This window comes from Bidens hawaiensis, unplaced genomic scaffold, assembly GCF_021521415.1.
Source record: "Bidens hawaiensis isolate Kalapana, Puna unplaced genomic scaffold, B.hawaiensis_p1.1 tig00012085_1, whole genome shotgun sequence".
Classification (NCBI taxonomy): Eukaryota; Viridiplantae; Streptophyta; class Magnoliopsida; order Asterales; family Asteraceae; genus Bidens; species Bidens hawaiensis.
This window is the reverse complement of record NW_027491971.1, coordinates 469,808-493,621: the sequence shown is the minus strand read 5'-3', so window position 1 is coordinate 493,621 and position 23,814 is coordinate 469,808. Positions and strand designations below refer to the sequence as shown.

General features: G+C 41.0%; 1 protein-coding gene and 1 non-coding gene across 2 annotated transcripts; one reads left to right on the top strand and one right to left on the bottom strand.

Moving 5' to 3' along the window:
• Window positions 1-4,242: 4,242 nt before the first annotated feature.
• TRNAE-UUC (transfer RNA glutamic acid (anticodon UUC)) lies at window positions 4,243-4,314 on the bottom strand. The gene has a single exon. It is a non-coding gene; the product is annotated as a tRNA-Glu (tRNA).
• A 4,803-nt stretch (window positions 4,315-9,117) lies between these two features.
• Window positions 9,118-13,159, top strand: LOC143539893 (meiotic nuclear division protein 1 homolog). The gene is made up of 10 exons (XM_077033078.1): window positions 9,118-9,160; window positions 10,432-10,512; window positions 11,091-11,207; window positions 11,280-11,318; window positions 11,410-11,517; window positions 11,632-11,694; window positions 11,774-11,825; window positions 12,030-12,074; window positions 12,358-12,437; window positions 12,965-13,159. The coding sequence occupies exons 1-10, from the start codon at window positions 9,158-9,160 to the stop codon at window positions 13,043-13,045; spliced, it is 669 nt and encodes a 222-aa protein (XP_076889193.1). The 5' UTR covers window positions 9,118-9,157; the 3' UTR covers window positions 13,046-13,159.
• The last annotated feature ends 10,655 nt before the right edge of the window (window positions 13,160-23,814 follow it).

Sequence of the window (23,814 nt, the reverse complement as noted above, 5' to 3'; positions counted from 1 at the left end):
GCATGTGGTTATTCAGGCATAAGTTCAGATCCGACGGGTCATTGGAGCGCTATAAAGCGCGCTTGGTGTGCGATGGTCGTAGTCAGCAGGTTGGTATTGATTGCGGTAAAACTTTTAGCCCAGTTGTCAAACCGGAAACCATCCGAACGGTCCTATCTATCGCACTATCTCAATCGTGGGCCGTTCATCAACTTGACGTCACGAATGCTTTTCTTCACGGGAACCTAAACGAGACGGTATACATGCATCAACCTATGCGTTTTCGAGATAGAAGGTTCCCGGATCACGTTTGCTTGCTTAAGAAGTCATTATACGGTCTGAAACAGGCACCTCGAGCTTGGTACCAACGTTTCACCGAATTTGTTCTCAAATTGGGATTTAAGCAAAGCCGGAGTGACAACTCACTGTTCACCTATCATCACGGTTCTGACACCGCGTATTTGCTTTTATATGTGGACGACATACTTCTCACGACATCGTCCGAGCAACTTTGTATTAATCTGATGGACCGTTTAAGCTCGGAATTCGCAATGAAAGATTTGGGACCGTTTAGCTATTTCTTGGGGATATCAGTAAAATGAACGGGTAACGAAATGTTCCTCTCACAAAAGAATTACGCGCAAGACATAATAAATCGAGCCGGCATGACCTCTTGCAAACCCGTTGCAACTCCGGTTGACACTAAAGGAAAGCTTCCTTCAGATGCCCCGAATTCGAGGACCCGTCCCTTTACAGAAGCTTGGCCGGAGCCCTCCAGTATCTCACCTTTACGAGACCCGACATCTCGTACGCGGTCCAACAGGTTTTAATGCACATGCATTCCCCGCGCCTTCCGCACTGGGATAGTTTAAAACGTATCATACGATACATTCGGGGCACCTCTCATCTTGGACTTACTCTTGGATCGATGACCTCGACCTCGTTACGTGCCTACACTGATGCCGATTGGGCGGGGTGTCCCGAAACTCGTCGATCCACGTTGGGCTACTGCGTATACTTTGGCAACAACTTGCTAGCTTGGTCCTCGAAACGCCAATCAACCATCTCACGTTCAAGCGCGGAAGCCGAATACCGAGGTATTGCAAATGTTGTTGCAGAAATTTGTTGGATTCGAAACCTTCTTCTGGAACTCAATCGGCCACTCACTCATGCTTCATTGGTGTATTGTGATAATTTAAGCTCCATTTACCTATCCGGTAACCCAGTCCAGCACCAATGAACTAAACACATTGAGCTTGACATCCACTTTGTTCGAGAACAAGTTCAACGAGGTCTCGTGCGCGTTCTTCACGTTCCATCCCGTTACCAGATTGCTGACATATTTACGAAAGGCCTTCCTAAAGCCCTATTTGAAGATTTTCGTACCAGTCTCAGCCTTCGTGAACCTCCAGCTTCGACTGCGGAGGTCTAATAGATATTGTATAGTTGGCATGTATATCGGTTAAATATAGATAATATTGTTAGTTAAAATTTCATCCCTAATTAAATGAGATTTCCTGTGTATATATGTAACCGGTTTGGTGATAATGAGAATCAAGCAAATTATACCAATTATCTCTTTCTACATTAATATTCAAAACCGGCTATAAATATGGACACTCATGACTCATGTTTATCGCACGCGATAGGGTAATTTAAAGAACCTAAAGGAGCATGAGTCATATATTATGCGGAACGACGTTCTTGCCAAGGTCGTATGTCTTTTTTCAGCTGATTCAAGTTCATCTTCAATGCATATCAGAAGAAAAAAACTACCAAAACCGGCTGTCTTAGTCTCACGTTTGCCGCACATGCATTAACGACTTGTACTGTGTAACATAATACTACACACTATAGTACAGTAAGTTCTTTACAGTTCTTGTCAATTCAAACATTACATTCAGATGTTGCAATACCAAATAAGGTTTATGCACATTTAATAAGTTCTTGATTGCACGCTAAGCTGGAAATCTGGAATATGATCCTTGAATAACCAAATGTAAACAGCAAACAAAAATGTATCGGTCAACAGTGGTGCAAAGGAGCCGAGCCACTTGCGACCTACCCGATCGATAAAAAAACTCAAAACGAGCCGAGCTTTTTAGAGCTCAAGCCATGCCCAAGCCTCAAGTAAAGATCGTTTAGTTATTGAGCCCGGGCTCGAGCCTTGTGTATTTTTAAGTTTTACCTCTTTTGAACTTCTATGTATTAAATTCACACTACACAGCAAAGCTCAAGCCGAGCTTTGGCTCGTTTAAGGTACTACACAAGCTCAAACCAAGCTTAGACTCGTTTAAGGTTGTTCTCAAAATATATAAAAACAATAAAAAACGTATACAAATTAACTAATCAATAACAAACGAGCCGAGTCCGAGCTTGAAAAATCAACTCGTGAGCTCAGCTCGAGATTTAGAAAATAGCTCCAAACGAGCCCAGCGCGAGCCTAGTAGAGCTTGGGCTCGGCTTGGCTAGTTTACACCGCTATGACAGTCAATAGAAATTAGCTATACGGCTATATCTTTGCCATATTATGTAATTTAAACGTATATAGTTGTATAAATCACATTATAATTTATACATGACACACACTAACCTACGTTAAGGCTATTAAATTAATTGTGACTTGTGAGAGTATTTACTACAAATACACACACAAATCATTTAACTACGAGAGTGTAAAATACGTGGCGATCAGCACAAACATGAAAACATAAACAACAAATAATGAGTTAAAAATTAATATTCACTACTACTTACATTTACATTTAGGGTTCTGAGTCTAGAAAATGCGGCACGATGCATGATATTCGAAGATAGAAATTGCGCTGATCGAGCAGTTGAAGCAAAATTGGGAGGTGATTGTGCCACGATATTTGGGGGTTTTGGAGACTTTTTTGGCCTAGCTTTTTTAACCAAGCTTATATTTTTTTAGCTTATTTTTACAAAATAAGTTTAATTTGGTGTTTGGTTTAGTTTTTTAAGTTTAAGCTTATTAGTTTGTACAAGCGAATTTGACGAAACTTTTTTGAAGATGGTTTTTTTAGCTTATTTGTGTAAGGATATAAACATAAGCCAAAAAATAAAAGCTAGGCCAAACACCCCCTTGGAGTGACGAAGATGAAAAGTTGAGGGGGTTCGCACGTGTGAGAATAGTATTAGCGCAGCACGTGTAGGGTCTTGTTTCTTACTTATCACGAGTCAAGTCAGGGTCGTTTGAAGCTCGAGCTTGAAATTAAACGAGACAGTTTAACAAGGCTTGAACTTGATTTTAAAGTTAATAATACATGTACTTGTATTGATGAGACGTTGATAAACCGAACTGATTAATTGTTAACATGGTCAAAACCGGTTAATCCAATAACCGTTTACACTTAGTAATTGACTTCAACATGTATAATAACTTAATATGTGTAACGGCTATTCGGGTGTTTTTAGTGGTGAGTGGGTGGGTGACAATTCATGACATTGCCCAAAACACAAGCCGAACACGACACGATAAAATACATGTTTTCGGTTTGCTAACGAGCTGAACACAACCCCATTTAAGGGTTTTATAAATGTTTGTATTCGGATTTTATAGTTTAAAAAGTGTTAATATTTGTAGTTAAATATTTGGTTATTTGTTGTTTCCTATAAGTTTTATTTGAGTCGGATTAATGATTGTTTAAATTGTTACGAAATCACTAGTTATTATTCATATTCACAAATTAAAATATTAAACAGATTCATACAAAACACAAACATGAACACGACGCGACTTTAAATAGGTCAAACACAACACGGATAAATATAAGGGTTGGTTAGGGTTGACGAATTCAAACCACCAACAAGACACAATTGACGCGCCTGGTTGATTCGTTTATCAATGTGAGCATTAAAGGTTATCGCAATATAGTGATGTTTAAAAGACTATCGAAACTCATTGAACTTTTTAACTTAAACCAAATCGGCAGGTTAGATGTAAGACAATTTGATTTCCAGTTTATCATTTAGGACATGTCGGGATAAACTGAATTGAGCGAGGTATAAATAAATAAATGTTTTGGCCGCTTTGACCGACCTAGCCAACCCAGCGGTTTGGTTTAAATTATCTAACTAGATGGACCATGGCATCCATAATAGCCGTCTTTAATACTTAAATACTATATAGAAACAAAAATTATCTAAAACACTCATGACAATATATAATCTAGTATGTTAATCGGGCACTTGTAATAAGACTTGATAAATTTATGGCATGTGCAATAACCCAGTAAAAAAAAGTTCCATTGCCGGGAATCGAACCCGGGTCTCCTGGGTGAAAGCCAGATATCCTAACCGCTGGACGACAATGGATTGTTGGTTTTGCTGTATACATATCTTCTAATGACTTTATGCAGCTCGAAAGATGTTAATTAGGCTAACATAATAATAGGCTAGCTTCTTTATATTTAAGTTTTTGTAATGAAAGATAGAATAGTTGTTTAACTGGACTAATTACACAAGAATTTTCATGTTGAAAGATGGCATGTTTATGCTCGAAACACGATTCATGTCAATTGTTGTAGCAAATGCTCATCCCTAACCCAAGGCTTCGTCCACTTTCTAGCGACTCGATTTGTTGTAAGTTCCCTAACCAATCTCTCTATAAGCATAGTTAATCATCTTTGCTTATAACTTGCAAGCATACATCAAGTTTGAGAAACAAAATTTTCAGCTTTAAGTGGTTAAAATCATGTTACTACATCTTATTTGTCTAATATAAATGTTGGAGGAAGTAATATGTCAAATAAAATTCTTAAAGAGAATGAAACTTCAAGAGATGAGGTATGACAAGTAGAGCAGGGGTACGTTTAGCATATCCCTAATTATATTACAAACTCCTATTTTGAGATAGAATATTAACAAATTAACAATCAATGCTAGATACATGGAAAGAAAGAAAAAAAAAAGATACATGCATGGAAAGAAATACATGGAAAGAAATATGATCTAAATATAAGTCTGTTTTATAATTACCAAACCAAATTAATACAGTTGTATTCCAAAACAATGTAGGGTCTGCAATAGGCTGAGTCGCTGAGAAGCAGCAAGGATCAAACCGATTATATGTATTTAGCTTGGTTATATGTATTTCGGGTTTTATACTCGTGTCATGATTTATCTTGTTTATTATTTAGCTTGGTCCGAAAGATCAAAGATGCTCACAGAATATAAAAGCATTAACTTTTTATATGGTCGCAGTAATTATACATTTAATGACCTCATAAATTTAGGAGACAAAACTTTTAATTTTTTTTTAACAAAATTCACGTATAATCTAATTTAGGTTACTATAGTGTCATCTTTCTAAGAATTTGTTTATATGTTATATTTCTTCGGCTCTCTCAATTGTGACGATTTTTAGCATGGCTGCCATGAAACACCTTTCAACCAAACATCTCTTTTTGCTGTTGCTCATCATTAACATCTTCAAACAAAGTTATATCATTGTTAAATCTAGTTTTTTACACTTTAATCATATTAGGTGGTTTAGCAAAGTGTATCTATAGGTGGTGTTTGGGTTTGCAACTTTGCATAGCTTTCTAGGTACTCCGCCGGTTGAGGAAGTTAAATCAAAGTCCCTTAAGCTTGTTATATTTTTATAAGCTGTTAACAAACATCCTAATCTTACTTTTAAATTTATACTATTTTTCACTATGGGGCTCGAATCCTCAACCTTTAAAGGATCGAGAGGCACTATCATAAACCAAGGTTTTTTCAATTTTTTATTTACAAATCGGAAAACATTGTGTTTTTATTATCTAAAAGAAAACAGGGTTCTTATTTTTTAACACATGCACACAGAATGTCCACAAGTTTTTTTTTCTAACAAAAACGTTTCTTCTGATTTAAAAAATAGTTAAATATTAAAACAATTAGAGAAAAATCACATATGGGGCTTTCCCATCTACAATTGGTGATTAAGTTTTAATTGTAGGGGTGTAAGAGATGTGTAAGGGAATGCAATAGTACCAGTAGTAAGTGAAAATCCTTAATCTCATCTCTTAGTGGCAAATAAGGGTGAGTTGGATGACCATGTTTTTTAAGCAACCGCTACTTGCAATTAATCTAAACCTCACTTTCCCGATCCTGCCCCCTATCTATTATACCTCGTTTGGCAGTGGCGAATTCGGGATAAATAGGTTTGGTAGTGGCAAATAAGAGAGGATGAGAGAGTTTGATAGTGGTGAATAAGAGAGGATGGGAGTATCTCTTTTGTAGCTCCATCGATCTATCCATAATACTTTATTAAACATTGTTGTTTAAGGATGAGTCATTCTCTCTTATTCGTCACTACCAGAATTAAACATTGTTGTTTAAGGATGAGTCATTCTCTCTTATTCGTCACTACCAGACCTGTTTATCCCTTATTTGCCACTATCCAACAAGTTTAAAAAGCTAGGCGGCAAACTAGCTAGGCCGGGAGAGTGAGGTTTGGGCTAATCGCCTATAACAAGTGCGAAAACAACATGGTACGAGAGCCAAAATCCAACTCACTCTTATTCGTCGCCACTAGTAGATGAGATAAATTATTTTCATCAACAAGTACTCTTACTCCCTTACACATATCTTACACACCTATAATTTATATTCAAATCACCAATAGTAACACCTATAATTTATATTCAAATCACCAATAGTAACCTAAAAATGAACAACTAAAAAAATCAATTACATGTTAACATAATTATCAAAAAAACAAGTGGGCTTGAGCCTATTTCATCAACCAGCAAAGTACCTAGAAACCTGTACAAATCCAAAAGGCACCTATAAACAACTTCTCCATAATGCTAAACCTCAAACAAATTCTATATAATATACTCATGCACAAATTAAGTTCTAACCTGCTCAACATGCATGCACATCCCATAGAAGTAAACACGGCTGAAGGTGCAGTGTCAGTGCCAGTGTCATCACCAGTGTCATTGCCTAGCCCCGTGCCAATTGGGAAGATCGAATACATGACGTTGGCGAGTAAAGAGTGGCTGAGTACGAAGTATTCTCCATTCAAGATATGCTATGAGTGCAGGTGTTGTCATGTGGCTTCAGATCCAAAAACCTGCTCAAACATGCCTTGCTGTTATAACATAGATTGCACGCTTCCGAACAGACCTTTCGGCCTTTGTTCTTTCGTCCCCGTGACCTGCAATTGTGACAACTGTGCTTCCTAACATTGCTTAAGTTTCTTGTAGTCATACGAACAAATATTATATGTTGACTGGATATTTAGAAAATTTATCTTTACTTAATTTTTGGATTTTATGTTATGTGACATTTTTTGGATTTTATGCTATGTTACGGTTGTTATCTGACGTCCTTGACCGGCAATTTCAAGTAGTGTGTTATGAGTTATGACCACCATCATTTAACATTAATAAACAAAGTCACTAAAGGAATATTTTTTATATGATGCGGGTATTTGTTTATATATTGATGTTTTACTGCAAAATGTGATGCTAAATGGAAAACAATCCTAATTCTTATGAAAAATAACAAAAACTAAATTTAGTGCCATTTTTATTTTCTGGGAGTGAATAGGTCAAATACAACTGGAATAAGTAAAAAATAAAAAAAAATTAAACCAATAGCAAATAATATCTTATTGATATATGCCATTTGAGAATTCTAATGGGTTGCTATTTTGAAACCTCAATTTTGGATTTTGATTTAGTCCTATGATTTTGTATTGGAATTTTAACCATTAACAAATCCGCCCCTACTTGTAAAAAAAAAAACGAAGGTGAATGCTTGTGTCACGCTTTTTACATGGGTTCCACAGGTTTAGCCCCTAGCAACCTAAATGTATAAATCGACACTCAACATGAGTTAACATGCTCAACTTTTGTAATAACAATAACTTTCAAATGACTAGACTACTTTGACTGAACTCTGATTTTACCCAAACACACTACTCTATACGTTAATAGTTCATTTTTCTTTGTATAAATATGTCTTCTTTATTTGTTATAAGTTGACCAATATAAAACGGATTACATGATGCATCACTTCCAATTGGATTCCTTTTTCCTTCTTACCGTTGTTACCACCTCTCTCAAGGTTGTGGTCGTCATCATCACCATTACATTGAAATATATCATGATCGGCATCTATGTTACGCTGCTGCAAATTCCTCTTTAGGTCAACGTATCCTCCAAATTCCACCTGCCATTAGAAGAAAATAAGCTCCAGTTTTGCAATGCACATGGTTGACGATGAAGTTTGAAACTTGGGAACGACGATCGGTCCAAGAACTATGAATATAAGTAAACCTTGGGGTTTCATACAATATTTATAGCCACTAGGAGGCATAATTACATAATTAGCCTTCTCAATAACGGACCCATTAACGTGGAGATGACGACAGAGCTCAAATTGCATCACATTGAAGGTGTCGGGGTGCAGGTGGCTTGAATTCGAAGGTGAGGTTGCAAAATGCATCCACCCGGTGACCGCATGGATGAAATCGTACTTAACTTTTAAAAAATAAAAAGTTGGAATTACCGCACTAGTCATATTGTTAGTTAAAATTAATATTGGCTAGTGATAAAATCTAATTTTCATATTCTACTTGCAGTATACTAAGGACTGTTCAAAAAGTTTGTGCCCTGCTCGAAGCTCGCTCAAAAATAGCCTGTACAAAACTTGACTCAACTCGATTTCTAAATGAACGAGCTTGAGCCGGGGTTGGCTCGGCTTGTTTAAATTAAACCTGAATTTTAGTATATAATAATAGCATAACAAAATAAGAAAAAAAGTAAAAATAATGTATTTATTATGCCATTCGAGCTTTAAAACATTATAAAAAATATATAATATAATAAATTCTATGGTATATAAATTGATGTTTAAAATTACATCTTTGTTTTTTATATAATAGTATTCGTAAAAAGAAAACATAAATAAAAAATAAACAAGTTCGGCTCAACGAGCTCAAGCTCAGGTTTCAATCAACCTTGATTTTCCGGCTCGATTAGTTGACAAGTCAAGCTCGAGCCCACATCATTTTTCAGCCATATCAGTATACCCAAGCACCCCAAATTTCACCACACAGATATTTTCCACTTTCCCGCCAAACTCAATTGCAAATAGACATAACAAATCATTCGATCTCACTAATCAGTTTTCTTCTTCAGCTGCGGAAGCTTCGAGAATCACGATGGTATGTACATCTAACAAACTCACGCTGGTTTAATATTCTATAGTTCATAGCCAATCTATTATCTATTGAAGATTAATCGTTTTTAGGTTAGATTTGTGCAAACGAAAACAATCTATTGGTTTCGTTTCGAGTTTTCCAAATCGCGATGGAATCAGTAGTTAAATTAAGTTTCCGAAGAACATCATAATTGCTTTGATAGGGTTTCATACACCAACACGCATTTTAGGTGTAAAAAGTTGTTCATATTTTCGATTAATATGTTGCTTAGGTAGTTTCGAATCTAGATATGTGAAATGCGGTGTTAATTTAACATAACATCACATTGATTGTGATTGATTGTTTCGTTCCGTTTCGTCGCCTAGCTTTGCTTCAATCGAGAACTTGCCCAAATTCTATTGGTTAGTTTGTGTGCCTTAATTTTGTTTGATTTTATTTTGTTTCACTGAACATGATGAAACTGGAGGTATGACTTTAGAAGGTTTACAGGAATAAGCAGATGCCGTTGGGTGAATATTTGTTAATAAGTATTTAGAGAAATTGTGTTTGAACATATTGTAGTCTCCGAGTGTTGCTCTGTAGCTTCTTTCGACTGAAAGTTAAGCTATAGTTAAATGGTTTAATCTGGTGAGGGAAAGCAGAAGCCAGAAAGGCTATGTTGAATACAGTAGCCACAGAGCAACATTGTGAATGTACTGTGCAGTTAATCTGTTCTGGTAATTGTTTTGCTAGCGTTTCATATACGAACACGCATTTTAGGTGTTAAAAGTTGTTCATATTTTCGATTATATTTGTTGATGAGGTAGTTTTGAATCTAGATATGTGAAATGCGACGTCGATTCGTTTCGTGTCCTAGAGTTGCTTCAATTGAGAACTAGAAGAAATCTATTGGTTAATATGTGTGCCCTAGTTTTGTTTGATTTTAGAAGGTTTACGGGAATAAGCAGATGTTGTTGGGTGAGTATATGTCAATAAGTTTGAGAAATTGTGATTGGACATATTATAGTGTCCGAGTGTTGCTCTGTAGCTTCTTTAGACTAAAAATTAAGCTATAATCAAATGGTTTAATCTGTTAAACCAAAGCACAAAAGCTATGTTGAATACAGTAGCCACAGAGTTCGATTGATTTGTTTCTCAGATGTGTGTGGCTGCAAATTGTTTATATTGTTTGTGGATCTTATAACTACATTGATTATGATGTTGCTGCTCAAATCGCTTCTACTATTACTAAGCATATCTTATTTTTATTTACTACTGTTTTCATGTTGGCATAGTCCAAGAAAAGAGGTTTGTCACTGGAAGAGAAGCGGGAGAAGATGCTTCAAATCTTTTATGACTCTCAAGACTTTTACCTGGTGAGTATAGAATACCATTTTCATTTACAGTTTTTATTTAAAATACATAATTACTACTATTATTATCTGCTAATTTGTGCCCCTGAATTGCATCAGTATTTTTATTTTGTATGGTACACATTTCATTGACCGAAATGTTAGATCACGAGCATTTTGTTGTTTGGTTTGTTACAATTTTTGGTATTCTTTGAGGCATTTACTAGTGTCTGTGGATGTAATAATAGAATTATTTTCACCACCCTCTTGTCTCACATACATTCTAGCACATGTCTTAGCTTATGAAAGAAGCTGATAAATGTTCATTTTCAAGCAGTTGGATCATGTAGAAATTATGGGTGTTACTCTCACTTGCATATCTGAATTTTTAAAATTACAAATATCTTGTTGTGAGTGTTAGCATAAGTTGGATGCAGAGTAAGGCCTTATGTATTATAGGTTTGGGATTCATTGATTTACTCTTTTGTTATCAAATGATTCAATAAAGGTCTTATATTGCAATGTTCAATTTGTCTCAAATTTAAGGCTGGCTGTTATGTTTGAAACTTATATTCATGCATGCATTTTTGTACAAATGTCAGCTCAAGGAACTTGAAAAGTTGGGTCCCAAAAAGGGTGTCATCAGTCAATCTGTCAAAGATGTTATCCAAAGTCTAGTGGATGATGACTTGGTCTCTAAAGACAAGATCGGAACCTCGGTAAGACAGAATTTCTGTTTCTGTTTCTCAGTATAATAGTTCATAAATCTATATTAATCTCAAAATTTTCAGATATACTTTTGGAGTCTTCCTAGTTGTGCTGGGAATCAGGTAAAGTAATCTTTTACATCAGAATTAAATCACATATAAATAAATATTGTTTCTCTTTTTTATGTCTTATACATGCATTTTCATTTGACAGCTAAGAAATGTTACAAAGAAACTTGAGTCAGAGCTTGAAAGCAGCAAGAAGCGGCATGTAGAGCTTGTGGAGCAATGCGAGTCTCTAAAGAAAGGACGAGAGGATTCAGTAAGTTGGTGACTTAACTTTTTTTATATTATTATTAAATTATTCACTAACCCTGAATAACTTAAGATATATAATTATTTTGACTAATACTCTTTTAACTTCAATGTTTAACAGGATGCACGAGAAGAGGCTTTGAGTGAGCTGAAAGACATTGAACAAAAGTATAACGAACTGAAAGTAGGTTCACATTCATTCTCTCTCGCTATATAGTATATAACTTAAAGAATCTGACCATTGTAACTAATCTTAATTTCAGAAAGAAATGGGACAATATGCAGACAATGATCCAGCTACAGTTGAAGCAATGAGTAATGAACTAAGTGTCTTCTTTTTCTTCTTTTTCTTCATTATACTTTTTGGTTAATTACACCAAAATGTATTTTCTTTGGTGTAAATAACCCAAAATTTATTTTTTCATAATCTAGTAGAACACATTTCTTTTGAGTATTTGAATTCATATATTTACTAGCTTGTAAACAAACACATGCTGAAATATTTGTTATTGATTTCAGAGGAAGCTATTAAGGTTGCCCATGAAGCGTCTAACAGATGGACAGGTTTGACCTCCTTCACATTAAGGTGGTGTTTGGTTTGCACTTAGGAATCACTAAATGTATGAGTTTGATAACAAGGCGTGTAATGGATATGGGTGTAGATTTCTAAACACAACCGTTAAGACGAGTATGGAGGATACCCAATTTATATATGGGCATCAACTCCATAGCATTAAACAAAACGTACTTTTTTAACACTATCAAGCCAGTACCCTCAAACCAAACACCACCCAAGTTATAGTTTTACACTGGGTATTCTTAACTGTGCCATTGATATATTCTGCAGACAATATTTTCACATTGCGCCAGTGGTGTTCTAACAATTTTCCTCAGGCCAAAGAGCAGCTTGAACACTTGTACAATGAGGTAAATTTTAATTTCTTAAAAAAATTAACTTTATTTCTGATAATTAGTATGCCAAATATGATTACAAGGATTATTATATTTTGATAATAGATTAGTTTTAATAATATATTCCAAATATGATTACAAAGATTAGTTTTTTAAGAATATTAATTTAGGAGGCCTTATGCGTTAAATATAAACTTCGAATGACTTTCTATTCTTAATCTGTTTCCTTTTAAACTATTTTTTTTTAATTTACCAGTTTCTTAAGAGAAACCGTGTCACTATGATTTTGGCTCTGAAGTGCTAATGCGTTAAATATAAACTTTGAATGACTGTATTCTTAATCTGTTTCCTTTTAAACTATATTTTTTTTATTTGACCAGTTTCTTAAGAGAAATCGTGTCACTATGATTTTGGCTCTGAAGTGCTATTTCTTACTCAAAACTTCTTAACTTGATTTTAATTTTTTAAAAGAACAATTAACTATGAGTTTCCGAGAAATATATGTTCTCTAACTTGGTTCATGGTTAACATTTGATTTTCAGGTGGGAATAACAGAAGATTTTGACTATATAGAGTTACCAGCAGTGACACCTCTCAAGCAAGTTGACGAAAAGACACCATAAGCTTACATGATAAGTACACAACTACTCTAGTATCCTAGTATCATTTACATAAGTTGTTTTATATGTAGCGGGTTCTTGAACTGTCATTACTATAGACATTGCATGTGTGCAGTTTTATATATAACTCATCGTTTCCAAAGTTTATGCAAATTTCATTTTCTAACCAGTTGACAAATTTAAGGGGTACTTCACTACTTTATATTACAAACAGATGATAACACATCTAAGTTCTAACATATGGTGTGTGCAACATGTATGTTCGCGACACTTCATTATAACATTGTATACGTCCAAAAGAGGAAACACCCCACATGAAAATGACTAAAGAACTTTGTGTATCCTTGGGTGTACAGTTTTTTACTACACACATGGTTAGATTGTCTGTTAAAGCATACCCAAAATGCCTTCTAGTCAACTTTGGTGGATTTATTTATAAAAAAGTTATTGCAATTAGATGAACAACAATCACTTCTTGGATACAAACCCTAATGAGAAATCTCTTAAGTAGTGTATGCACACATACAGAGTAGTTCAACACATGAAAAAGATTAATTGAACTATGAAATCTCGTGTATATAAGGCGAAAAAGTTAGAAAATATAGTATGATAACATGATTTGAAAGATGCTCTTAAAAGTTTTTAAAAAAATTATTAGAACAAGTGTGTCATGCATACTATATAATCAATATTGAATAAAAAAATTATGAAAATCGAATGAATACTTGTACCCTTATTTTAAATATGATCATAAAATGACCATCTACCCATCTGTTTTTAAATTATATCTGCTAACCACAACATACAGCAAATTATAAGATCATACAATTCTCTATTTGAAACTGAAGAAACACTAAGTGACCCCGGGCAGATTACGGATAATCTGGGGGTTAAATAGATGTTTCCCACGAGGGTTGTGTCCGGCAAGATGGTTATTCTTCCGATGACCTGCAAAACAGACACCGTGAGCTCGTCACTGAGAAGGGGGGGGGGTAACTCCTTGTGACCACCCTCCGGCGTGAGAATCAGACTAGATTGCTCTTAAATATAAGTGTATATTAAGAGATTGCTAGATAAGATAAGATAATGAGATATCAGATGATGTCCTTACCATTCCAAGGTGTTGGAGTATTTATAGCCGAAGGTAGGTTTCCTAGAAGGTACAGCCGGCCGAATAGTATTCCTGTTCTACCAACAGTGGGCTACGCACAAGCCATGCTGGTTGGTGGATAGGCTGCGGCCGACAGTGACAAGGTCGGCTGTATACTGTTCCTTTACTGCCGGCTATGCACTGTTCCACCAACTGTAGGCTGCGCACGTCCCACAGTAAGGGTTGGTGAGTAGGCAGCGGCTAATAGTGACAAACAGTACTAGAGGGTGCTCCTCCTCGTACTGTTGTCGGTGAGCTGTCACCCTGTGATTGGTTCATGGGCGTCTCTGGTCAGATCGTCTGTTTTGCCCATACCTTGGTAGGTATAGTACAAAAGATCTTCCAGAAGCATACGGACTGGCTCATTTGGGCGGGAGTATTCCCGCCTTGCTCATTCCTTCAGGTGACTACTGAAGTAGCAAGAGTTAGTGCCTTGTGCGTGTAGCCTTGCTATCAGTACGGGTAGCCTTCCCTGATGGCTTGTATCCGCAACTGCGGGAACAAGCGGGGTACTTCACCATTGGGAGGCTTTCCCTGCGGGTACAGCTGGCGTACTGCGCGTAAGGTCTTCTCTGAGCATGGTGGGTCCTGCGGAAGCAGTTGGTCGTTGCGCAAACGTCCCTGTTCAAGGTGAGTTGCGGGTCCAACTGGGCTCTGCTGGGACCTACCTCTTCAAGTCCCCCCAGTCCAATGTTCTTCTCATGAATTATTAATAAGTGAGGTGAACTTTTGGACTAGCAAGGGGTTTTGAAAAGGGTTTTTAGTTTTAAGGTTTTCCGTGGGGATTCTTCCCGCGGTTTTCCTAATGTCACGCAGAAATTCCCGACTTTTCTGCTTGATCTTTGGGTATGAAGCGGGTAGGTCTGTAACCTCCTCGCAAGTCAGGAGCGTTGAGTCCCACTTGTGTGGATTCTCCATGGGGTTTTGGTAGTTTTCAACATAGTGATCAATTATGTTAAAACCACCAATTCCATCTTGGAGTTTCAAACAATATAGTTCTCGACGTTCCCGCCATGCGGGGATGTTATTCCCGTTTCCGCAAGCATGGCCCAGAAGATCCTTCCTGGTTTGAATTCCCTGCGGAGTGCTAAGTATGTGAAGGGTTTTGCCTTGACACTGTACCCGCACTCGTCTTACGGTTACTTTACTTCCAAGGTATTCCTGGCGTCAATTCACTGCGGGTGCTAAGTATGTGAAGGGTTTTGCCTTAACACTTTACTCGCACATGTCTTATAGTTACTTGGTTGCCAAGGTAAGGGGTATTTTCCCGCTTTTGAATCTTTTTGAAATTTTGAAATTCGAAGAGTTGGTGAAAGGATAAGAACAGTCCAAACTATTGAAACGTCATCTGACGGTTTCTTCTGACAGTGTCAGGACGTGCAGGAAGTTATGGCGACGTGACAGTATATGGTCATTCCAGGCGCTTTTTCAGGCGCGTGGGTGCGAATTTTCGGGCGCGTGGCCGCGAAATTACTGGCACGCGTCCTTTCAACAGCTGTTGCCAGCTTGCTTTTTGCCACGTGTCATAGTTTCATTGCACCTGCGATTTCTCTCTCTTCCGCATTAAATTCACCGCATTAATTGCGATTAGTATATAAAGGGGGAGAGGGTCCTTTGAAATCCACACTTTCACTTTTCTCTTCATCTTCAAAACGATTTCCGGCGAATAATCACCTTTTCAGTCGAGCATTCTCTTGAAATCGTTTTCTTTTTCATACCTGCAAGATGTCCTCTGCTTACGATCTTGAGGGTACAGCCCAGGAGGCTGGGGTGCACGCCGAGCACCCGTCATCCACGTCCGACAAGGATGACAAGAGTACTGCTGGCGAGTGCCAGTGTGCTCTGCCTGTCGATCTATATCAGTACATCGTCAGGAAGTTCATGCTCGAGTCTCTCGAGCCTGAGTTTCCTGAACCTCATCAGACGGTGTATGATGCCCCCAGAGGCAAGATCGGGGTATATGCCGCATTCTTTGTCTATGGGAATCTTAGGTTCCCATTGACAAAGTTTGTGTACCGTGTCCTAGAGAGGCACGGTGTACACCTGACCGAGGTGCACCCGATGGCGATCGCGAAGATTCGCCACTTCGAGTGGGTGTGCCGGATTCTGGGCATTGAGCCCTTCGTCGACCGCCTGATGACCTTCTACTCTTGGAGGTGCATCCAGGGGTGGTATACTCTGATAACCCGTATAAAGGGTTTGAAGATTTGCGCAACCGAGCGCAGTCTTCGTTCGTGGAAGCGGGAGTTCTTTTTTATCTCCGCTCGCGCCATCCCCCTTGCCATGAAGTTCAAGAATGGGCAAGCACTCCCCAGCCTTCACGCCTCTAACTATCAGGAGGCGGAATGGTTCTCGAAAATATCCCGAGTCCAATCTCCGGTTTACCGCTTTGCGGAGTCCGGGATGGTGATGCTCGGGATGAGCCGGGTGTGGAAGGATGCGGATGCGCAAAAGATCCCGATCGTCCTTGAATACGGTTTGAACTCTGTCCCTTACGGTACGGTCTGTCTTCTTTGTTTATATTTGTTTGTCTTCTAACTGTTTTGTCTTTTATTTCAGAGGGGAACGACTTGTAGTCGCTCCTGTATCCGCGGGAGGCTGATAGTCCCGCTCGGATGGGTACTCGTGCTATAGATGAGAACGAGTTGCCCATCCTTGCACAGACGGCGGATCGGTTCGTGGAGGTCTACCCGCCAGGCCACGAGATCCTGAGCGCCAGGCGGCCAGGTAAGGCGTTATTCAACCCTCGACCCCTCAATGTTGAAACCTCTGCTGGAATTCCTCTAATCCTGTGTTCTGATGAGGAATCCGCAGATGGTCCTTCGTTGGTGCGGAAGAAGAAGGCTGCCAGCGGGAAGGGGAAGGCGAAGGTGGCCTCCACTGCCGATCCGGTGCCTCGGTCTGACTCAGAGACCGAGAGCGAGGAGGTGGCGGGGAACCCCGGTGGTAATAAGACCACTGCTCCGGAGGCTGCGACTGTAACCTCCGGAGAGCCTAGGATGACGACGGTGAGCGGCGCAAAGAGGCCGGCTCCATCGGGTTCGTCCCCGCCTGTCCGCACTTTTAGGCTCAAGAAAACCCGTAAGTACAAACTTCCTTTATTTTTAACTTCATAGCTTTCCATCATTAATACTTATCTTCCTTGTGCAGGCGTTGATGCTACCGCATTCCAGGGTGGAGCGGGGAGGAGTACCTCCCCGCCCATGACGGTAGGCTTGGTCAGCCTACCTGAGGCGACGACCCAGGCGGCTACGCCTACGCCTGCTTCCGCTGGTTCAGTTGCTCACTCCGTTGAGCCAACTATTCCAGCTGTGATGACATCACCGCCGGCTGTCAGTGCCATATTTACCGCATCTTTCACTGAGCCGGCGGTTACTTTTGCTGCGGACTCCGCAGCGGCGACCGCGGCGGCCTTCACCATGCCTCCTCCGTCATCGGCAACGACAGCCGATCCTTCAGGTATGCATGGGGCTTCTCGCCAACCTCTGCCTCCTTCCCATCTACATGACCTCTTGGACGGATTTCCCTTGGGTTCAGGTGATGGGTTTGGCGGCTATCGGCCTGTTATTGACCCTACAGGTGCGTAGGGTTCTTTTGGCCTATTTTTTTTTTATATCATCTTTTCCTAACTGCTTTTTGTTTTTTGCAGTGTCGGATTCCAATGAAGTGTATGTTCCACGATGGAACATCCGCCGAGGAACAACCCTTCGCACACTTGTGGAGTGCGTGGAGTGGGCTCGTCACGCAGCTCCCAGTGGTGCGTTGGGGGAAGCCATGGCTAGCTACCAGGAGGGTAGGCTAACCAATGAGCTTCGGATTCTCCTGGCCCGGATGCAGCCGCGCGTCGAGCTGCTTTGTCGTGAAAACGACAAGTTAAAAGCAGCTCGCATTCAAGAAGTAGCTCAGGCGCGGGCTGTCCGGGAGGAGAATAGGAGGCTCTCCGCCGCGGCTGCGGAGAAGGAGAAGGCGTTCAAGGCCCTTGAAGTTGAGGTTCAGGCCCGTCTCGAGGCCCGTTCCAAGGCTGCCCAAGCTGTTAACGAACAGCTTCGGCTGGCTAAGGAAACTGCTAGGAACGCAACTGAAAGGGCCACCAAGGCTGAAGCTGTTGCCGAGCCTCTACGCCTCGAGAATGAGGAACTTAAAGCTAAATTAGAGGCGCTCCAACAGGCTCATGATGCCTTGGCGATGGAGGACGCGAAGAAGCTCCAAGAGATCCTGGACCAGAGGGGCGTGCTTAACCACACTGAGCGGAAGCTAAAGGGCATCGAAGAGGCTGCTGCAAAGGAAGTGTTGCTTGCCAACCTCAATAAAAGTGAAGCCGAACGCGCCTGTAACCAAGCTCAAGCCGCCCTCCAAGAAGCTCTGGTTGCCAAGGAATGGCTTCTTCGAGAAGCGTTGTCTCAGGTAAGCTTTTCCTGTCTTTACGCTTTTCTTTGTAAATAGAAAAGGTTTTAATACTTGTATTTTTTTTCTTTTTGTAGGTTGTGCATCGGGTCTTCACGGAGACGTCTTATGACGATGCTATGAGTACAGCCCTCAACGCTTCTCATGAGGATGGGGAAAAGGCCGGCTTCCTGCTTGGTCTAGGGTTTGTTGAGAAAGGCATCCCGCCTTCCAACTTCCCTTTGTATGATGTGGATACTGAAGCTGTTTATGACCAAGCAGTGAATCAGTATGCCGCCTTCCCGCATCTGGTGGTGGAGAAGGTAAACGAAGTCGCTGCTGCTGATGATGGGCTAGCTATTCTTAAAGCTTTCCTTGAACCGCCACGCTCTACTGATGGTGCGGGTCCAAGTGGAAGTGGTCCTGAAGCATGATCCTGAAGATCCCTTTCCACCATTAGCATAGATTTTTGTTTTTTTGTATAGCTTCTTTTGTATGCGGGTATGTACCCAGCAATCTTTGTAATAATTGAATTTTGATGGAATAAAGATTGTGTTAATTCCTTGCCTTGTTTATTTTACGCATGTTTTGATTTATCTTAGCAATTTCTTTAGTACTTAGATAAGTTAACTTTTTAACGTGGCAAATTATAAGTTTGTTTCGCTTCCTCTTTCATGATTGTGCGGGTATGACCGTCACTTACACTTAGTATGATGGCTTAACTTTACTTATATCTGACCTGCGTGGAAGTTTTCCTCATCTTTTCCTTTGAAATTTTCTAAGTGTTCAGAATAAGTTAACCTTTGAACGTGGTAGATAATAGGTTGAAGTTTTGCCTCCTTGTTCGTGATTGTGCGGGTAAGACCGTCACTTGCACTTAGTAGGATGGCTAAACTTTGCCTACATCTGACCTGCGCGGAGGTTTTCCTTAAAACTTGAAATTTTTACCGTTTTGTGTTTATGCTGGTTTTGCCGCCTTCCACACGTAACGACTTACTTCTTCCCCTATTTATGCGGTGAATACCGGCACATCAGTGTGGGAAGTTCATAAGTATAAAGGTAAGGCTATCAATACATTGTGAAAGGAGAATCATTTCCATTAGAAGTGGCTCTAGGCCTTTTCTTTACAAGTTTGGAATTGATCTACATATAACATTTGCGTAATTGAGCTCCATTCCATGTTCTTGGGATGGGAGTGCCATCGAGCCTTTCGAGCCGGTATGCGCCCTTTCCTAGAACTTCTTTGATAATGTATGGCCCTTCCCAGACCGGGGCCAGTTTTCCTGGGCGTTGTTGGTTCGAAGCCTCGTTGTTACGCAGTATGTAGTCTCCTACATTGAAGTTGCAGAGTTTTACCCGCGTGTTGTAGTACTTTTGCATTTGTCGCTTGTAGTTCTCTTCACGCACTGCGGCTAAGTCTCTGCGTTCCTCGGTTAGCATAAGGTCTAACCGTCTTTCCGTATCATTGTCTTCTGGCTGAATCAAGACCCTTGGTGAGGGTAAACCAATTTCAACCGGGACCATGGCTTCAGTGCCATAAGTGAGACTGAACGGGGTTTTTCCCGTACTGGCCTTTTTCAGCGTTCTGTTTGCCCAAAGGACGTGCGGAAGCTCGTCCACCAAGCCGGATCTATGTTCCAAGAGTCTTTTCTTTATGCCTTCGACGATGCTCTTATTTGCTCTTTCCACCTCACCATTACCTTGCGGGTGTGCCACTGAGGTAAAGGTGTGGGTGATTTGAAGTTCTTTCAGCCACTGTTGTAGCTTCTTGTCAGCAAAGTTGGTGCCGTTATCGCTCACCAAATTATGTGGAAGTCCAAAACGACAAATAATAAATTCCCAAATAAATTTTTTGATATGTTTCGCGGTTGTTTGGGCTAAGGGTTTTGCTTCTATCCACTTGGTGAAGTAGTCGATGGCTACCACTAGGAACTGAACATTTCCTGCTGCTGTAGGAAATGGGCCTGTCACATCGATGGCCCACTTCTGAAATGGCCATGAAGAGGTGACTGGAACAAGTTCATTCTTCGGGCGGTGCGTGTTGGGTGCGTAGAGCTGACAGGACCTGCATTTTCTGATGTATGCCAGCGCATCCGTATGCATCCCCGGCCAAAAGTATCCCGCGTTGTTTAGCTTAGCTACAACAGCGCGTGGACCTGCGTGTACTCCACAGATGCCTTCGTGTACTTCCCTTAGGAGGTAGTCAGCATCTTGGTTGTCCACGCATCTTAAGAGTGGGCCAAGAAAGTTACGTCTGTAAAGGATGTCATCGATGAGTTGATAATTCAGTGCTTTACAGCGTAGTTTTCTTGCCTGTGTTTTTGACTCTGGTAGTGTACCTGCCGCGAGGTATTTTATTATTGGTGTCATCCACGTTTCTGTGCCGGTTTGGATGACACAAATTTCCTTGTGCGGGACCGAAGGTGCCTCGAGGAGTTCAATGCGGATGTCCTTTCCCAAGTGGGTGAAGGCTAATGATGCAAGCTTGCTTAACGCATCCGCATATTTGTTTTCACTACGCTTGACGTGTATGACTTTGCAATCGTTAAAATCGCGCATAAGGGTTTTTGCTTGTGCGAGGTACAGGGCCATTGTGTCGTTCACGGCCGTGTACGTCCCGTTGATTTGGTTGGCTACTAACATGGAATCCACGTGGGCTTCCAAGTGTTTCACTCCCATCTTACGCGCAATTCTCAGCCCAGCCAAGAATGCTTCATACTCGGCTTCGTTATTCGTACTTGGAAAATCCAGTCGAATAGCGTAAGTGTATTCTTGGCCTGCTGGGTTGGTTAGTTTCAGCCCTGCGCCTGAACCCTCGTTACTGGCTGCTCCATCAGTGTAGAGTCGCCAGACATCATTGATGTCCTGTGCTGGAGAGGGTTGAGCCTCTTCTTGGCACTCTTTTTCCCGCGATGCAGGCACTTCCGCAATAAAGTCGGCCAAAACCTGGCCTTTTATGGCTGGTCTTGGCTTATACTTTACGGCTGACATAATAGATTGCATCTGGATGCCTTTTCGCTCTACTAGCAGGACTGCCCCGGTTGCTCTATCTGTTGCGGAAAGGTATAGGATTAACTCCTCTCCCGCTTTTGGTGCTGTGAGCGTTGGGAGTTCGATCAAGCGTGACCGAATCTCCTGAAAAGCTGCTTCCGCTTCTGGTGTCCAGCGGAAGTGCGTTTTCTTTAAACAGTTTCTCAATGTTGACACGAAAGGAAACGATTTATCCGCGTGGTTTGCCAAAAAGCGATTAAGTGCCACTAGTCGTCCATTCAGTGTCTGAGCCTGTTTGATGGTAGTAGGTGATACCATTTTGATAATGGCTTCGACCTTTTCAGGGTTCGCTCTGAAGCCATCTTTAGTGACGATGACCCCCAAGAACTTCCCTTCTTCCATTCCAAAGGCACACTTGCTCGGGTTGAGTTTCATGTTTATCTTCCTAAGCGTGTTGAAAGTTTCTTCGATGTCTTTCAACATCGCTTCTGCGTCAGGGCTTTTGATGACCAAGTCATCCATGTAGACTTCCAAGTTCCTCCCGATTTGGGCATGAAACTGGTTGTCCATCAGACGTTGGTATGTGGACCCGGCATTCTTAAGTCAAAATGGCATCATTTGGTAACAAAATGTGCCATCGGGCGTCCGAAAAGCGGTTTTGTCCTGATCATCAACGGCCATGTGGATTTGATGGTACCCCTTATACGCATCCAGGAAGCATTTAAGGCGAAACGGTGCTAACGAATCCACCTTAAGATCAATTTCGGGTAACGGATAACAATCTTTGGGGCATGCTTTGTTCAAGTCCTTGAAATCTATGCACATGCGCCATTGTTTGTTATTCTTCGGTACCATAACGGGATTTGCAACCCATGTTTGATATTTGCTAACGCGTACGATGCCTGCGTCAAGGAGTTCCTTGACTTGGGTTCTACACGCGTTAGTTTGTTCTGGCCCCATTACTCTGCGCTTTTGTACGACTGGTGTAACAGCCGGATCGCACTTGAGCTTATGCTCTGCCTTACTTCGGGGTACACCAGTCATGTCAGCTGGTGTCCACGCGAAGATGTCAGCGTTTTTCTGTAATAAGCGTTTGAGTAAGGTGCGTGTGGGATCGACAACTGTTGGGCCAATAGTAACGGCCTGGTCCGGGTATTTGCCGTTGAAGGCCCATCTTTCCGGTTCGGTGATGGTTGGTTTAACCATCTTTGGTTTGGGTTTAGATGAGACAGATGCGATGCATACCTGGGGAATGCCGGTGATCATCGCTACACCCTCAGCTGTTGGCCATCCCATCATGCCGTGGACTGAAGATACCACGGCGTTGAATCTTGCCATCCCGTCTCTTCCGAAGAGAATGTCGTATGTGTGGTGTGGCTTCCTCATCACGACAAAATCCACGTCTTCCGTGCGTGAGTGATTCCCGTCCGTAAGAGTGACGGGGAAAGATAGGATACCCAGGGGGGTGTTTGTGCTGCCATCGAACCCTTCCATCGAGGCGTAGATCGTTTCCAGGCGTTCCTTGTCTTCGTCATCCAGCTTGTCGAAGAACTGCCTGTACATCACCGTTGACGAGGCGCCGTTGTCAGCAAGAGTGCGAGAAGTGATGTAGTGCCCCAGCTGGCTTTTGATGACGATAGGGCCGTCTTTGCTGGGTCCTCCTGGCACTCGCGGGAAGCGCACCTCAGCTTCCTTCCACGCGCATGGTTCTGTCGCTCGCCTTTTTCTTCCTCTGATCTTACCATGGACCATGTTGATGCTGATGTCAACGGGCTTTCGTCCGTTGCCTCTGTACCGGTTATCATTCCTTCCTCCCTTCTTGATTGATGCCACAAGGTGTGCAAGTCTTCCATCCTTGACGAATGTTTCAACAATATCCTTCAAGGATGTACACTCTTCCGTACTATGACCTTTTGTCCCGTGGAAGTCACAGGATTTGCTCTGATCCGCATTAGGTCGCTGCCGGATCATTGGAGCTTTTGGCCATGGTAGTTTTTCGGTGGCAAATATCTCCGTGACGCTTTTGGTGAGTGGCGTCCACCGGTGTTTTCGGCTTGAAGGGTGTGTGTTATCTCTTCCGTCAACAAGAGGGTGAGAGCTGGATGAGGTGTCAAAGTTTACCATTGACTTCCAAATACCTAGCTTCCTCTTTTTGTTCTGCCGGGCGATCCGAACATTGTTTTCTCTAGTCCTTTGCGTGTAGAGGTGTGTACTCTGGGGAAGATCCCTTCCCAGTTGCTTCTCCGTC

What these genes read in the sequence shown, in the direction of transcription:
- LOC143539893 (XM_077033078.1), top strand. An exon ending in CTAGTTGTGCTGGGAATCAG is followed by an intron (nt 11,319 to 11,409) that starts GTAAAGTAATCT and finishes TTCATTTGACAG; the next exon opens with CTAAGAAATGTTACAAAGAA. An exon ending in AAAAGTATAACGAACTGAAA is followed by an intron (nt 11,695 to 11,773) that starts GTAGGTTCACAT and finishes TCTTAATTTCAG; the next exon opens with AAAGAAATGGGACAATATGC.